The sequence below is a fragment of the Ranitomeya variabilis genome, chromosome 1 (genome assembly GCF_051348905.1).
Source record: "Ranitomeya variabilis isolate aRanVar5 chromosome 1, aRanVar5.hap1, whole genome shotgun sequence".
Lineage (NCBI taxonomy): Eukaryota > Metazoa > Chordata > Amphibia > Anura > Dendrobatidae > Ranitomeya > Ranitomeya variabilis.
In genome coordinates, this window is record NC_135232.1 from 1007242323 (window position 1) to 1007259860 (window position 17538).

General features: G+C 46.6%; 1 protein-coding gene across 2 annotated transcripts in view; it reads right to left on the reverse strand.

Moving 5' to 3' along the window:
* Positions 1-12410: 12410 nt before the first annotated feature.
* FBXO8 (F-box protein 8) overlaps positions 12411-17538 on the reverse strand; it is a 71592-nt gene continuing 66464 nt past the window's right edge. For both annotated transcript variants that reach the window (XM_077279513.1, XM_077279512.1), the window contains one exon: positions 12411-13708. In XM_077279513.1, coding sequence (XP_077135628.1) covers positions 13521-13708 — 188 coding nt within the window. In that variant the 3' untranslated portion in view covers positions 12411-13520. The remainder of the gene's footprint in view (positions 13709-17538) is intronic.

Genomic DNA, 17538 nt, shown 5'->3' on the forward strand with positions numbered 1-17538 from the left:
ACAGCTCCTCGGTTATAAATCCTGGAAATCTATAGTTAAATTAATCCACAGTCAGTCATTACCATTCCATTTGGTAATATAGGGGGTCTTCCAGGCACAGTTTATACATCCATTCAGCACTAGGATTAGTACACTTGCCTGTAAACACCACCAGAGACTATCATTAGTACAAAGATTGCGGCCTCGGTTCATTAAAACTCCAAAATGGGTGTTACTGGGGCAAAATGAGGGAGTGGCAACGCCCGCTTGTTAAATTCATGAGGACTGACTGTGTTTGCTACACCACAAACCTTACTCCAGTCCCCAACTGCAGTAAGATTTCTGGACGCACCCCACTTAGTAACTCGCCTGATTCAAGACATGCACCTTTTTATGATTTAGGAACCTTGCACTCCACCCTGTACCCTCATCAAAACCAGAGGGACACATGCCCATCTTGATGAATCGGGGCCAATGTCTCCATATGTTTGCACGGGTGTCCTTTACTCTTCAAAACATACTTACAAATTGGCTGTTTGACTGATTGAATTGGAAATGCCACAGTTTCAACATGGATAGTTACATAGGTAGTAATGTTGTGCATTGTTCTATGTAGATCATTCTATAGAAATGTATCTTTATGATGACAATTAAATGGTTATGGTCAGTGGCCTCTTTACACCACTAGCCTGAATTGTATGCTTTCAGATGCAGCTCTGACACTATAGCTTCACAGGAGCACAACAAAACTGAAGTTGATGGTCTACTGCGGTGGTTGGTAACCTATCATCTAAGAAAGGAGTAAGCAAGGTTATTATAAATTCTCTCCATACTTACCTTAAAGGGAACATGTCAGCAGGATTGTGTTAAGTAATCTACAGACAGACAGTGTCAGGTCGGCAGTGTTCTATTGATTAAAATGATATCTTGGTTGATGAAATCCGTCTTGTGGTTGCTGTGTAATCTTTATTTTCAGTTTTGAGTTAATGATAAGCTCGTGCTCTGGGGTGGCCTGTTGTGGGGGGGGGGGGGGGGTCTTAATGTGGTGCTCTGATTAGGTATTCATCTGTATGGCTTCTGACAGGTCACTGATCCCTCCTTGACCTACCCCCTAGTTTGCATAATGAATATTATATATACACACATATTGGAAGGAAAAAAAAAAAAAACCTTCTGCAGGCACCAGCTGTGGTACCTGCACTGCAGCATAATCGCATATGTACCGTGTATATAATTAATCTGTTTGAGGTTATCCCTATATTCCCCCCCAAAAAATCCATCTGAAAATAGCGCCCACGCAGTAGCAACTATCAGTGATCGCCGAGAGCTGCTACTGCGCAGGTGGCGCCATCTTGGAGGAGGATTTTTTTCCTCTAGCAAGATAGCTCCGCCGTTGCCTGCGCAGTAGCAGCGTTCGGATCACTGATAGCAGCTACTGCGCAGGTGCGGCGGGTGCCATTGTCAAATGGATTTTTTTTTCCTTTTTGAAATATCAGGATAACCTCAAACATAAACACAGTACATATACGATTATGCTGAAGCGCAGGTACCATGGCTGGCTCTGCCTGCAGAAGGGTTTTTTTCCCAATATGTATGCATGATATTCATGATGTAAACTAGGGGGCAGGTCTCTGAGGGATCAGTGACCTGTCAGAACCCATATACGTGAATACCTACACAGAGCTCCCCCACAGGCCACCACAGAGCACGAGCATATCATTAACTCAAAACTGAAAATAAAAGATTAAACAACAACCACAAGACGGATTTCATCAACCAATGTATTGTAATCAGTATAATGGGCGCTGGCGTGAAACGGTCTGTAGATTACTGTGCACAATCCTACTGACAGGTTTCCTTTAAAGAATATATTGCAAAGTACATGTTTTTACAAGCGCTTTGCAATGTTATCAACTTAAAGGGGTCCTCCAAGAATGTCCTAAAATGGTCCTCATCAAAAAATTCATAAGAGCAGCCAGTCCCTAGTTAGGTGTCAGGATGATCTGCAGTCTCAGGAAACAGCTCCTGATAACGGTGTGTCAACTATAAAAGGAGCTGTATCTTAATTACCCATATCTCCATGAGCAGATGAGAAGTGTGTGACAAGAAAAGAAATACAGCTCTCCTTGGCCGACTTCGCACAGAGAACTGGAGGTTGAGAAAAAAAATCATTGGGCTCAGTCAGCCAAGGAGATTTTTTTTCTCTTCTCCCGTCACACAACCAGTTCCCAGCAACTCACCGATATGTGTACTTATAATACAGCTCCTCTGGCATTTGAGACACAGATCTCAGGAGTAGTGTATCAACAGGAAGCAGCACATCCTGACACGTGACTTGGACAGACTGCCATTTGAATTATGTAACAGCCATTATATTACATTCATGGAGAACCACTTTAAGAGGATGAGACAACTAGTGATGAGCGAATATACTCCTTACTCGAGATTTCTCGAGCACGCCCGGGGGTCCTCAGAGAATTTTTTAGTTCTCGGAGATTTAGTTTTTCTTGCTGCAGCTGAATGATTTACATCTGTTAGCCAGCATAAATACATGTGGGGGTTGCCTGGTTTCTAGGGAATCCCCACATGTACTTATGCTGGCTATCAGATGTAAATCATTCAGCTGCAGCAAGAAAAACTAAATCTCCGAGCACTAAAAAATACTCGGAGGACCCCCGAGCGTGCTCGAGAAATCTCGAGTAAGGAGTCTATTCGCTCATCACTAGAGACAACCCTTTTAATGCATACCCATCATTTCAGGAGAACTTGCAGCTTAATGTGTCTGCTTCCAGCTCCTCCTCTCTATTGATCCTTATGAGCAGCAACTGTCATCTCCCATCTTAGTAACATGAAACACTGTAGTCACTGAAGATATACATTACCTGTGAAGAGAGTTAAAAATCAATCCAGGATGAGAAAAAAGTGCATTTCTCCTAGAAGATATACTAATTATTTTCAATTTTTTTTCTTCATCTTTATTTTTTTTCTTTTATATAGCGCTAACGTATTCTGCAGCGCTTTACAGTTTGCACACATTATCATCACTGTCCCAGATGGGGCTCACAATCTAAATTCCCTATCAGTATGTCTTTGGAATGTGGGAGGAAACCGGAGAACCTTGAGGAAACCCACGCAAACACGGGGAGAACATACAAACTCCTTGCAGACGTTGTCCAAGGTGGGATTAGAGCCCAGGACTCCAGCGCTGCAAGGCTGCAGTGCTAACCACTGTATAACTATTCACATGTACGATTAAATTATGGAAAAAAAAAATCTTCAGTATTGTCAAATTTGATTATTCAACTTTTTTTTTTTTAAAGGCAAATTCAGGCTTCTGTGACAGCCTAGTAAGTCAGTGAAACTCAAAGAAGTTGGCCTGACACTTCAATCATATTAGAAAATGCTGAGAATGGTGTTAAATAATAGAAGACATAAAAGTCCCTGTTGCTCCTGTTCTGGCACTTCTCAGATCTTTGTGCTCCTTACTGAAGTGGAATGAATCTAAAACAGGGATAAGGGACTGTGATCCATCTTCCATATGTAAATTCCATTTATTCAAAGATAAATAGTAGAATACAAAGAAAAATACTGAAATGTATTATGTAATCCTATCCTAGAACCATTATGAAGCCAGGGAAGGTAAGGTGGAGGTGTGGGGGGCAAGGTCACTTTAAAGATTGAGCTGACTCTAGCACTGTCCCTCACTATAAGCAGAAGACATACCGTATTTTTCGGACTATAAGACGCACCGAACTATAAGACGCACCCAGGTTTTAGAGGTGGAAAATAGGGAAAAAAATGTTTGAAGCAAAAAAGGTGGTAAAAAGGAGATTTTTGTGTACTCACCGTAAAATCTCTTTCTCTTAGCCTCTAATTGGGGGACACAGGACCATGGACCATGGGTGTTATGCTGCTGTCCACTAGGAGGCGACACTATGCATAATCTGAAAAAGATTAACTGTGGCTCCTCCTGTGCAGTATACACCCCTGGACGGCATCAGCCTTCTCCAGTTTTGTGCAAAAGCAGTAGGAGGAACGTAACATGAATAACATAATTATGCCTGTAAGAAGGCAACTATGTACGAGCTCAAGAAACAATATGAGAACTCAACAGTTACAACAGCCCGGAAAGGGCAACAGGGTGGGAGCTGTGTCCCCCAATTAGAGGCTAAGAGAAAGAGATTTTACGGTGAGTACACAAAAATCTCCTTTACTCTGTCGCCTCATTGGGGGACACAGGACCATGGGACGTCCTAAAGCAGTCCCTGGGTGGGAAGCAATGGACGAATATTGTGCAGACAGGCCCGTACACTTAGGGCACCGCCGCCTGCAGGACACGTCTACCCAGGCTCGCGTCCGCTGAGGACTGGGTATGAACCCTGTAGTGTTTAGTAAACGTGTGTAAGCTAGTCCAAGTGGCCGCCTTACACACTTGTTGTGCCGAAGCCTGGTGCCGAATGGCCCAGGAGGCCCCTACCGCCCGTGTAGAGTGTGCCGTAATGCCGGCTGGAAGAGGAGAATTCTTAAGGCGATACGCCTCTTGTATGGTGGATTTGATCCACCTGGCAAGAGTAGCTTTGGAAGCTGGCATACCCTTGTGGCCGCCTTCCGGAAGGAGGAAAAGGGAATCAGACCTCCGGAAGGACGCAGTCCTAGACACGTATATACGCAAAGCCCTGACAAGGTCAAGCATATGCAGAGCCTTCTCCACTCTATGAACCGGAACCGGACAAAGGGATGGTAGTGAAATTTCCTCATTGAGGTGGAAGTCGGACACAACCTTCGGGAGGAAGGATGGGACCGTACGAAGAACTACCTTGTCCTGGTGAAATGCCAGGAAAGGCCGTCTGCAGGAAAGTGCTGTCAGTTCAGACACCCTGCGTAGCGAGGTGATTGCCACCAGGAAAACCACCTTCTGGGAAAGAAGGCGGAGCGGGACCTCCTTAAGAGGTTCGAAGGGTGGTTCCTGCAATGCTGTCAGGACCAGGTTGAGGTCCCACGTTTCTAGTGGTCGTCTGTAGGGGGGAACCAATCGGGAAACCCCCTGAAGGAAAGTCCTTACTTGCGGCTTGGTAGCAATGCGCCTTTGGAAAAGCACTGAGAGGGCTGACACCTGGCTCTTAAGCGAGCCCAAGGACAGCCTGGCCTCCAGACCCGATTGGAGAAAACCAAGTACTTTGGGTATGGAATAAGGGAGTGGGATCTGGCCACGAGATTCGCACCAGGTAAAGAAAGCTTTCCAGGTACGGTAATAAATCTTGGCAGAGGCTGGTTTCCGTGCTCTGATCATGGTTCCAATGACATCTGCCGAGAGCCCTGCCTGGGTTAGAACCCAGGTCTCAAGGGCCACGCCGTCAAATTGAGAGCCCCTGAGTTCTGGTGGTAGAACGGCCCTTGTGATAGAAGATCGTGGCGGTCGGGGAGACGCCAAGGGGCGTCTGCTGTGAGTTGTACGATGTCGGCGTACCATGTGCGTCTGGGCCAGTCTGGTGCAATGAGGATGGTTGGAACTCCCTCTTGTTTGATCTTCCTCACCACTCTGGATATCAGGGGGAGAGGTGGAAAAATGTACAGAAGCTGGAACTGGGTCCAGTCCTGAACCAGAGCGTCTGCTCCGAGCGACCGCGGATCGTGTGTTCTGGCAATGAAGTTGGAGACCTTGGCATTGAAATGGGATGCCATTAGGTCCACATCCGGGGTCCCCCAGCGGAGACAGATCTGTTGAAAAATTTCGGGATGGAGAGACCACTCTCCCGAGTCTATTCCTTGTCGGCTGAGGAAGTCTGCTTCCCAGTTGTCCACACCCGGAATGTGGACCGCCGAAAGAACCGACCCTGTGTCCTCCGCCCAGCGGAGGATATGTGACACTTCCCGCATCGCCTGGGTACTGCGGGTCCCCCCTTGATGATTCACATATGCCACAGCCGTGGCATTGTCCGACTGTATCCTGATGTGAGAGGCTGCCAGTAAGTGATGGAAGGCCCTCAATGCCAGTAGGATGGCACGAATTTCCAGGATGTTGATGGGCATGGTCGCTTCCGCTGGGGACCATTTGCCCTGTGCCCTGTGGTGTAGGTGCACCGCACCCCAACCCGTCAGGCTCACATCGGTGGTCAGGACCTTCCATTGACCTGAGAGAAAGGATTTCCCCTTTGCTAGTGAGGTTGGCTTGAGCCACCAGTGCAGGGACCTCCTGGTTGACGACGTTAGCTGGAACTCCCTGTCGAGAGAAAAGGGATTCCGGTCCCAGGACTTGAGAATGGCTAGTTGGAGAGGTCTGAGGTGAAACTGGGCAAATGGGACAGCTTCTATTGCCGCTGCCATCTTGCCGAGAACTCTCATGGCAAACCGGAGAGATCGAGGGGGTTTGCGGAGGAGGGTGCGAACTGCTAGTCGGAGAGCCAGTGCCTTGTCCTTGGGAAGGAGCACTAGACCCCTGGAGGTGTTGAATAACATTCCCAGGAAGGTCAGGGACTGACTCGGGGTTGGTGATGACTTTTGTAGGTTGATTAACCAGCCCATGCGACTGAGAGTATCGGTTGTGATTGAGACGCTGAGCTCGCAGTCCTTGAAGGTGGGAGCCTTGATGAGTAGATCGTCCAGGTATGGAACGACTACTATGCCTCTGGAGTGCAGGACGTCCATGGTGGCTGCCATGACCTTGGTGAACACTCTGGGAGCCGTGGCGAGTCCAAAGGGGAGAGCCACGAATTGGTAGTGGTCCTGGCCTATTGCGAACCTGAGAAACCTCTGATGGGCAGGTGCAATGGGTATATGCAGGTATGCGTCTTGTATGTCTATGGAGGCGAGATATTCTCCCTTCTCCATGGACGCAATGATGGACCGAAGGGACTCCATGCGGAAATGACGGACCCGTACATATTTGTTGAGCTGTTTTAGGTCTAGTATGGGCCGTACACTGCCTCCTTTCTTGGGAACTACGAACAGATTGGAGTAGAACTCTCGGAAACGGTCGGTCGTGGGTACCGGTACTATGACTCCTGATTGACAAAGCGAGGAGACCGCTTGGTGGTAGGCTCGAGCCTTGGCTGGCGGTTTTGGGGGGACAGAGAGGAAGAACCGGTCCGGTGGGTTGGAGGTGAAGTCTATTTTGTATCCGGAAGACACTAGTTCCGTGACCCACCTGTCTTCTGTAATAGGCAGCCAGACTTGATGAAAGAGCAAAAGTCGGCCGCCTACTGGTGTGGTGTCTTCCGGAGTCCGTGAGTCATGAGGAGGAGAAGGTCTGAGATTTTCCTCCTCTGGGCTTAGACTGGCCTGCTTTTGACTGCCAGGTCTTGTCCGACCTTTGCGTCGATCGTGAGTTGTCCCTGCGTGGGGAACGGTTACGATTTTGTACTGGACGCGAGACGGACCAGCCGGAGGAATTCCGAAAGGATCGGAATCGAGTTTGGTTACGCTTCTTGTAAGTGCGTTTAGGTTTCAGTTGGGGAAGAGAAGTACTCTTACCCCCTGTGGCGTTGGATATCATAGTGTCCAACTGTTCACCGAAAAGTCTCCCACTGAGGTAGGGGAGGTGCGTGAGGGACTTCTTTGAGGCTGCGTCCGCTTTCCATTCCCGCAGCCAGAGGATACGCCGAATCGTGATGGCGTTTGATGCTATCCCCGCGACTCCCCTTGCTGAATCCAGAGCTGCATGGAGCATGTAATCTGCTACAACAGCAATTTGAACCGCTTGGTCCGACAGTTCAGGAGCGGATGCTTGGAAGGCTTGTAAATTGTTTGCCCAGGCCAGGATGGCCTTGGCAGCCCAAACTGAGGCGAACGCGGGAGCCAGGGATGCCCCTGCAGCCTCGAAAATTGAACGAGCCATGCGTTCTACCTGCCGGTCTGCTGCGTCCCTTAGGGTTGAGCTATCTGGCAGTGAAAGGAGGGTCTGTGCTGCTAGCCTGGAGACTGGGGGATCCACTTCAGGTGGATCTGTCCATTCCTTGGTGTCCTTCTGTGGGAAGGGGTACCTCGCCTCCAGATATTTGCGATTAGCGAGTTTTTTAAGGATCGCCTTAAACTCTGGGTGGTTAGAAAAAACCTTAGGCGGCTTCAGAGGTCCTTCAAAGGAAATCTGATGTTCTGGGGCCTCTGGTGGCGGATCAGAAATGTCCAGCACCCGATGGATGGACGATATTATGTCCTCAACTAGCGCTGTATTGCTAGGAGGGATTGGGATCAGGGACCCCTCAGTTTCTCTGTCTGAGTCAGAGTCGCAGATGCCTTCCGAATTCTGTGTATCACTGAGGCGTCCCCTGCTGGGTGAGCTGGGGAGGAGGCCTTCTCTGGTTGGGGATTGCGGAGATCTGCATTGTCTGTCCCTGGAATGGGACGGTCTAGATGACCTGGAGCAACGGTGTCTCTCCCTAGAGGGGGATGACCGTGTGCTATGGGATGACGCAGATGGACTTGATCTATGGATCCGCTTGCGTCCTGACCTAGACGTGGATGTGCCAGGGGCATCTTGTTCCTGAGTCAAGCTCTCCCGTTGTTGGGTAACGGTCATAGCCGGGGCATGACCCTGCAGAGCCTGAAGCAATGTGGAAGTTAGGTTATCTATAGACTGCGTCATAGATTGCGATAACTGAGTAGCCCATTCCGGTGTGGCATTAGACACCGAGGCATTGGCAGGGGCTTCTTGAGGCTGTGACAGTAGTTTGTATACAGTTCTGACAATGCGGGTACGTGCTGCTACTGGGGAGAGCGGTCCCGCAGGCTGTGCAGAATGCATAATAGCAGTTCTGCCTGGTTCTCTTAGACCTTGAGCCCGGCATAGTGCACAGAGTGCAGAAGTGCTGCCAGCAGATGGACCTTACAGGGGTAGAGAACCTACAGGGGAGCCTTATAGGTAATATGGATTCACAGCTGAGTAAAGATAACCCAGCTGTGATCTTACCCCACCAGTGTACCCCTAGGTCCAGCGCCGAAAATCCACAGTCCTGTGCCCCCCGGAGACTGGCTGCCTGGTCCTGCAGACCGGGAGATGCAGGGTTAATCTGCAGCCGAAAATGGCTGCAGAGACAGAGGAGAGAGGAGGAGAAGGGGGCGGAGAGCTGGAAAAAGGCGGCAAGGCTATAAAAAACCCGCCCTTTCTGTCTCGATCCGCCCCTTGTATGACACTGTAGAGTGTCATATTTGTCATCCGGGGGGCGGGCCGGGGGGCGGAGAGGAGGCTGCTGCTTCAGCTAGGCCGAAGCCGGGGCCTAAATTAGATGCCTGAGGCCCAGAAGGGCTCCAGGCCGGCGCGAAAGTCCGGGAGGGGGTCGGATCTGAACCGGACCCCTCCGGATTTGAAGGCAGGATGGCGGTGGGGCTATAAGCGGAAGGGGGAGCCCGGCTGGGGTCCCCCTGAGGCAGTATAGAGCTGGTGCTGCCGCAGAGACAGGGACGCAGGGAACCCTGTGTCTGTATGTGCCATGCCTGCCTGCACTCCCCCCGGCCCCAACAGGAGCCCGCAGCTGGGCTGGGGTCCCTGGATGCAGGCGCAGTGTGCTGGCCCATTGCTGGGAGCTGTAGGATGCTGCCTGTACAGGCCTTACCTGAGGTGTCTCAACCTAATACCCCCAGAGGGGGATAGGGAGGGTGCTTTTGTCACACACCTTCAGGGGCCTTTATCCTCGCCTCGACCTCAACCCAGAAACCAAAAGGAATTGGGGAAGGAGGGGGGTCTCGACTTCGAACCAACACCCGAGAGGTTGGGGAAGGAGCAGCATGGGGAATAGCCATCTCAACTTCAACTGGGCACCCCATAATAGGGGGCCGAGGAAGGAGCCATGCCGGGGGTCTCACAGGAGACCCTCTTTTCTTCATCTGTAATCCCGTCGGAAAACGGGAAACGGAGTAAAACGGAGTAAAAATCTTTAGGTGTGCCTCCTTTGCGACACTAAGCAAAAACTGGAGAAGGCTGATGCCGTCCAGGGGTGTATACTGCACAGGAGGAGCCACAGTTAATCTTTTTCAGATTATGCATAGTGTCGCCTCCTAGTGGACAGCAGCATAACACCCATGGTCCATGGTCCTGTGTCCCCCAATGAGGCGACAGAGTAATATTGAATAACATAAACATACTATTATATATAATAACAACACATATAATAGTATGTTATTATGTTGGAAGCTGCGGGACCAGTGTGGTGTCTGTAAAGTACTATATGAAGATGCTGGAGGGTGAGTATAAGAATGGGGGCACAGGGCTTATATTTAAAGCACCACTCCAGCACTGAAAAATAACACTAGAGTGCTGCTTTAAGAACCCATGGGAGAACTATAACTCCCAGCATGTCCTGCAGATCCTATATCATGCTGGGAGTTATAGTTCACCACAGGATTGGCAGAGTGCTTTATCGTGTGTTGTAGTGACTAACCTTTTAATTGTGGCAGCCAGCCTGTGGTGAGGTAAAATGCTGGAGCATCCCATCCCATGACACCACAGAGCCCTCCCTCTTGTTGCCTCTCCACAGCACAGGAGGAAGCTTGCAGATTGTAGTGTGGTGTCTGCAGGACCTGTGATGACATCAAGAGGGAGGGCTCTGTGCTGCCATGTGATGCTCCAGCCCGCCCACTCCTGACATCACACAGGTCCTTGTGCTGGAGCACTCAGCATCCAGCACAGCCCCGGCAGGCAGGTATGCAGCGATCTTGTCCCCTCTGGCCCCAGCTGCCCCCTCCTCCACTGGACACACAGATCCCCCCAGCTGCTGCAGGAGTCCAGCGCTGGGGAAACCGTGTGTGTCCCTGTGAAGGAGTATTCATTTGCTGCTCCCTGCTCACCACTCAGCTGACAGGTGGGCGGGGAAGCAGCTAATGAATATTCACTGCACTTTAATGATCGGGACCATGTGGTTCCCCCAGCGCTGATTCCTGAAGCCCAATCAGCCTGGCAGGGACATTTTTCTGCCTCCTGCCTCCCAGTGCAATCCCACTCGCTGCTGCCCCCTACCCACGTTACATCCCTACCATAAGACGCACCCACACTTTCCTCCCAAATTTGGAGGGAAAAAAGTGCGTCTTATGGTCAGAAAAATACCGTAATTAAAGCTCAAAGACTAGCCATAGGTTATTGGGGGCAAGTAATCAGAAATTAAACCAAAAAGTGAGAAATAAAAAAAAAGACAGGAGACCACTAACAGAAAATATTTGTCAGCAAACATATTAAAACCCACATTTTCATTAGATCCCCTCCATGTACATCTGTATCACTGACCAGGCATAAGGCTTGCTGTAACAATGGTCTGCACATTAGGGCACATAACCATATTTTTGGTCCGAGTGCGGTTCGTGGAGAAAAAAAAAAAAAAAAGCGGACAGCACACAGACCAATACAATACAATGCGTCCGTGTACATGAACCATATTTTCACTGATTGAAACGGCACGTTAAAAAATAAAATAAATAAAAATTGTAGCACTCCAAGTTTCTTCTAGAAATTGGATGAGACTCTCCCAAATCAAGTCTATGGGTGTGCAGCAAAAAAAAAAAAAAAATCTGATTTTTACAGATACAATGCAATTCTGTAGCATAGGACACTAAATGGCCTTGTAAATGATTAACCTTCAGTTAGCAGTGCCAAAATACTTACACTATTAGTTGCAAGCACTTCGCTGTGCCGCGTGTAGTCTACACCATGTCTCGCAACGCACAGAGAAGGCAGCTAGGAAACTACCAAGACGCACGGTTACCTACCTTTCAGACTTGACGAAATATGATGAAAACCAATTAATTTGGGGTCCAATGGAACAAAACACAACTAATTAAAAGGTTAATAGCTGTTGCAGGAAAAATGGAAAGGAATGTATATGGACTGTACACTGATGGCAAGTGAGAAAAAAAAATAATTGTCCTACTATTCTGGGTGACATTTGAACGATTTTTTTATGCGGTCATGTGAACCTGTCCCTGGAATGATCAGCAATGTTGGTTGGAAAATTTGTTTCCTTGTGGGAAACCAAGAACCCCCCTCCCCCACACATGGACTGTAATATGCTATAATATACAGTAAAAGGAGGGCAGATTTCTCCCTTTACATTTAGTATTCCTGTTATAGGCCAATCTACACAAGCAAAATTTAAGTACGTTCAATCCCGATCATAGATCTGTATCCAGATCACCGATCAACACATGAATGAGGAAAAATGCTTCATGCGGCCCAATAATTCATGGCTGGCAGCTCTCCTGAAACAGAGGACGTGCTGCCAGCAACCTGCAGACTGTACAGGCACAGAATAGTGCTTTAATGATCATTCTGTCTCCAAACAATGATCGATATAAATGAACGCTGGTCCATTGGTATGATGTTGAGCAGCGCTCGTTTACGGGCAGAAGTGGCGCCGTCTAAATTGGCCTTGGTGATATTAAACATTTTGATTGCATGTCATAATTATGTGACTACCATTGGAAAATAAAAATCAGCAAAACACCAAAGCTTTAGTTAAAATACTTTACATATTTAATATTTATATTATGATTATAAATCTCTTTAGTTTAATATGTACAAATTGCAAAATATTAAAAAACAAACAAATGCATTGGTAAATGCGATCCAAAACAAAGTCTAGTGTTTAGTTCCATTACCCTGAAGAAGGCCTACATTATAATGTCAGTTTAACAGTCATAAATGGCTAGGTCAGTCTAATGGCACGGTAAGTGCAAGACGTGATAGGCAAATCTAGTCATAAAAATAATTATTCTCCAAGATAGATTGCTAAGAAATGACAGAATGCATCATTAGATTGTAGACAGATGGTAGAATGACCAGCACTATCGTAACCCTGTATTAGCCAACTGGGTCAATGCTTTGGAGAGCTGTAGTAGTAGTTGACTAACATTTCAGAGTCTAGAGATGAAAGGATTAAAGATGTTGACCGGGACTAAAGATACTGATGACCTATTCTTAGCATACCTCATCAATACCCAACAACCATCAACCCACTGCTGAGTTGACACCTGGGTCCACAGGCACCAAAATTACACACAGTGAGCTAGAAAACCACAGCTCCACAAACTGCATAGTGGTCACACTCAGGAACTGCAGCTCAGGCCACATCCACGTCAACGGGAGCTGCAATACCGGATTACAGCTATTAAAGTGTACAGCGCTGTGGTGCCCTGGCTCTATGCACTTTCAACTTCCGGCAGCCAGGTCTTCGTGGCAAAGAAAAAAGAAGCGGACAGCACATCAGATAAGCATCAGGATGCACGCTCCAAGTCCATAAACCCAATTGGACATAAGTAACTACAAGAAAAAGATGAGGAACAGCATCCAATCCAGGTGAAAAAAATAGAAAAAACGTTATTCTGCCATCATACAAGGTTTCGACCAATAATGGTCTTTATCAGGCATGATAAAGACCATTACTGGTCGAAACGTTGTATTATGGCGGAATAACGTTTTTTCTATTTTCTCAGCTGGATTGGATTCTGTTCCTCATCTTTTTCTTGAGGTCTTAACGGCAGTTCACGACCGCGCTGATATTAATGAACTTTTCTAAGAATACGTCTTGAATATCTTAGTCCCAGACAACTCCTTTAAACTTTTACACAGCAACATGGCCAACAAGGTAAATGTTGTCATAAAGGTGCCCTACAAATTCTTCGCTAATATTCTGAGCAGCGCGGCGTGTGTTTCTGATGAACTCTCTCTTTGACATTTTGTTCTTCACATGGGGACTGGCCAAATCGATGGAAAGCAGGATCAAAGAATAGCAGAGTACATACACCGCATCTAGAATACGACACAAGAAAAACAAGGGTTAATAATAATAGTGCACATATACAATGGATGATATAAGTTACTAGGACTGAAAAGATAGAACATCCATCTAATTCTGCACGATAACTCCTTTAGCCTTTAGGCAATAAAAGTAACTTGATTATTGCAAACTGCTTAGCAAAAAGAGCTGTACCCTGAGAAGCAGGACCCACCGATCTGCAAATAAGTAAATTGCCTGCCAAACATGAAAACCGCCTTAAAAGTTTAGTTACTTCTTAAAGGGAATCTACATTAGGATCAACCCTCCTAATCAGTCTTTATGGGCATGTAGGATATAGGAATAAAATGATACCTTGATACCAGCAATTTGATATTTTATTCCAGAGAAATCCATGTTTTTTTATATATACATATAAATGAGCCGTTTTAGGACTATGGGCTGGACACTGATCTACATGATAATCTGCCTCCGGAGATTATTTTATATGAAAGGAGGCGCTACCAGTGTGAGACATATAACTTCCACAGAACAGTAGAACTGAACTTTGTCTTCTTACAAACACAATTGCTGCATCTCTCCCAGCTCTGCTGTATTACCACCCTGGCTGCCTGTGAGATGGAAGCTGCGCACACTGGTAAATGACCCCTTTTATTTAAAATAATCTGTGAAGGCAGATTCTCATACAGATCAGTGTCCCATAACCTAGAACAGCTGATTTACATATAAGACAAGCGTGGAATTCTCAGGAATAAGACATCAGATCACAGATATCAAGGTATCATTTTATTCAGCTTCCCATGACCTGCATGTTCATATAGATTAGGAGGGTCAATCCTACTGAAAGATTCCCTTTAAACAGGGGTTGTCCAGAAGTGGACAACCCAATTAACACCTTTGCGCACTCTAAAGCAACAAGACGTCAGTCAGCATGCGTGTATAGAAGATGCTAGCTGGGTTATATGGGTATATATGCCAGCTGTGGTAAAAAGGTATTAGTACATAGGGTGACATATAGTTATAGGGTGGAAACCCTGCCCCTCCAGGATCAAAGCCATTAAGTCGAGCCACAGAAATGATGACCATTGCGTGCCCTAACTCAGTAGGAGTTGGAAACTCACTTGAGTTTTGTCGCGTTTAGAGAGCATTTCACCCGATCATTCGTTCTGAGCACACACCCATTTCTGGGCCTTTTGGCTAGGATGGGAAATTTTTAAATTCCCGGTTGAAGGTCCCTGCTAGTATTACACTACAAAACCCCTCATCATTAAATTACGTTTTTTTCACCTGTGTGTCACTCTTTGCATGTGTGTGTCACTAGCCCCCTAGAACATTCTAGGATTGGGGTGGGGGGTTTTACCAGGTTTCGCTCTCCCTTGATCCCTGGTTCTCCTCTTTCGGGATGGGAGTCGACCATAGATGCTTCAAGTTTTGTATGGATGGAAGTCCAGGCTGATGCTGGGAGAAAGATTGGGTCTCCCTTAGGCAGGCTACTAGTCCCTGACCCTTATTGTGGCCTTATGGTTCAGAAGGAAGGGGAACAGTTATTGGGGGCCTTTCTCCTGCACGAGAGGGTTACAGTTGATTGCATCCTAGTGCACCTTTTTGTGGCACCATTTAGTAAGTTATGTAGCGCACTCTGGTACAATCTAATATATAAAGCTGAATGTGTGTATGTATGTGTGTATGTACGTCCGGGATTGGCATCTGAACCGTCGCAGCTACAGCCACAAAATTTTGCACAGTCACACGTCTGGACCCCGAGAGCGTCATAGGCTATGTTGTGAGGTGAAATTTTAACCCCGTGCTTTCCAATTCACCAAACAATTTTGCCCCTATCTACATAATGGGGAAAAAGTGAAAGGAAAAGTGTTGGAGGCGTCGCAGCTACAGGCACAAAATTTTGCACAGTCACACGTCTGGACCCCGAGAGCGTCAAAGCTATGTTGTGAGGTGAAATTTTAACCCCGCGCTTTCCAATTCACCAAACAATTTTGCCCCTATCTACATAATGGGGAAAAAATGAAAGGAAAAGTGTTGGAGGCAAATTAACAGCTGCCAGATGTGAACAAGGGGGACTTAAAGAATGAGAGCGATGGCGCCAAAGAGTATATACTGTACAGTTGCTAAGGTGGGGCCCCAACATGGGATAATCACCACACCACCACGGGGATATGAACACACACACAAAATGCGCCACACACTACCACGTGCTCGAACACATATACCACCGTCAGCACACATTTCACCACACATACACCAACCTCACCACATAAAAGTCGAAACACAAAAGTCGCCGCTCAAAACTCGCCACGCGCAAAACTCTCCACATGCAAAATTCACCACACGTGCAAAACTCACCTCATGGAAAACTCGCCACACGCAAAACTTGCACACGCGGAAAAAAATTGCCACATGCACAAAAGTTGCAACACATGCAAAAGTTGCCTCACACAAAACTTGCACAGACTCAAAACGCACCACACATAAAACTCGCCACGCGCAAAACTCGCCACGCGCAAAACTCGCCATGCGCAAAACTTGCTGCACACAACTTGCTACACTAACCTGTCACATGCAACTCGACACACAAAAAGTTGCTACACGCATGTCGCCACACAAAACTCAACACACACAACTTGACACACGAAACTCGCCCTAAAACACACACAAGTCTGGTATTATCCTTCAAAAATAAAAATCTGTTTAATAAGCAGACAAACTACAAGAGCAACAAATGTACCATATAGGAATCTGGCAGCTGTCAGTCACATGACCTGTCTATTATGTGTATGTGTGAGCTAATATATACTGCCAGGGGGTGGGCTTACTGTTGGCTGGGGATTTATCAGGCTGCCAATTTAGCTTACAAATACTGAGGTAAAAATACTGACCAAATAACGTGTGAACGAGGTCTAATACAGGAGGAGATGACATACAGATATATACTATATACAGGAGGAGATGACACACAGGTATATACAATTTACAGGGGAGATGACACACAGGTACATACTACATACAGCAGGAGATGACATACAGGTATATACTATATACAGGAGGAGATGACACACAGGTATATACTATATACAGGAGCAGATTACCTACAGGTATATAGTATATACAGGAGGAGATGACATACAGGTATATGCTATGTATAGGAGGAGATGACATACAGGTATATACTATATACAGGAGGAGATGACACACAGATATATACTATATATAGGTGAGATGACACACAGGTATATACTATATACAGGAGGAGATTACATACAGGTATATACTATATATAGGAGGAGATGACATACAGGTATATACTATATACAGGGGACATTACACACAGCAGGTATATACTATATACAGGGGAGATGACATACAGGTATATACTATATACAGGAGATGACATACAGGTGTATACTATATATAAGGGAGATGACAAACATGTATATACTGAGGTGAAAATGAGAGGTGTGAGGTGAAAATGAAAAGGTGTGAGTGCAAAATGAGAGGAGTGAGGGAAAATAGTGGAGTGATCGTAAAATGACAGATGTGAGGTCGAAATGACAAGTGTTAGGGGGGAATGAGAGGAGTGAGGGGGAAAATAAGAGGAGTGAGGGGGAAAATCAGAGGTGTGAGGGAGAAAATGAGAGATGTGAGGGGGAAAATGAAAGATGTGATGGGGAAAATGAGAGAAGTGAGGTGCTATAACTAACCACAGATATTTACTATGCCCAGGGCTCTTCAGCTAGTGTATATATATATATATATATATATATATATATATATATATATATATATATATATATATATATATATATTAGTAGCCTGGTGTGAACACTTA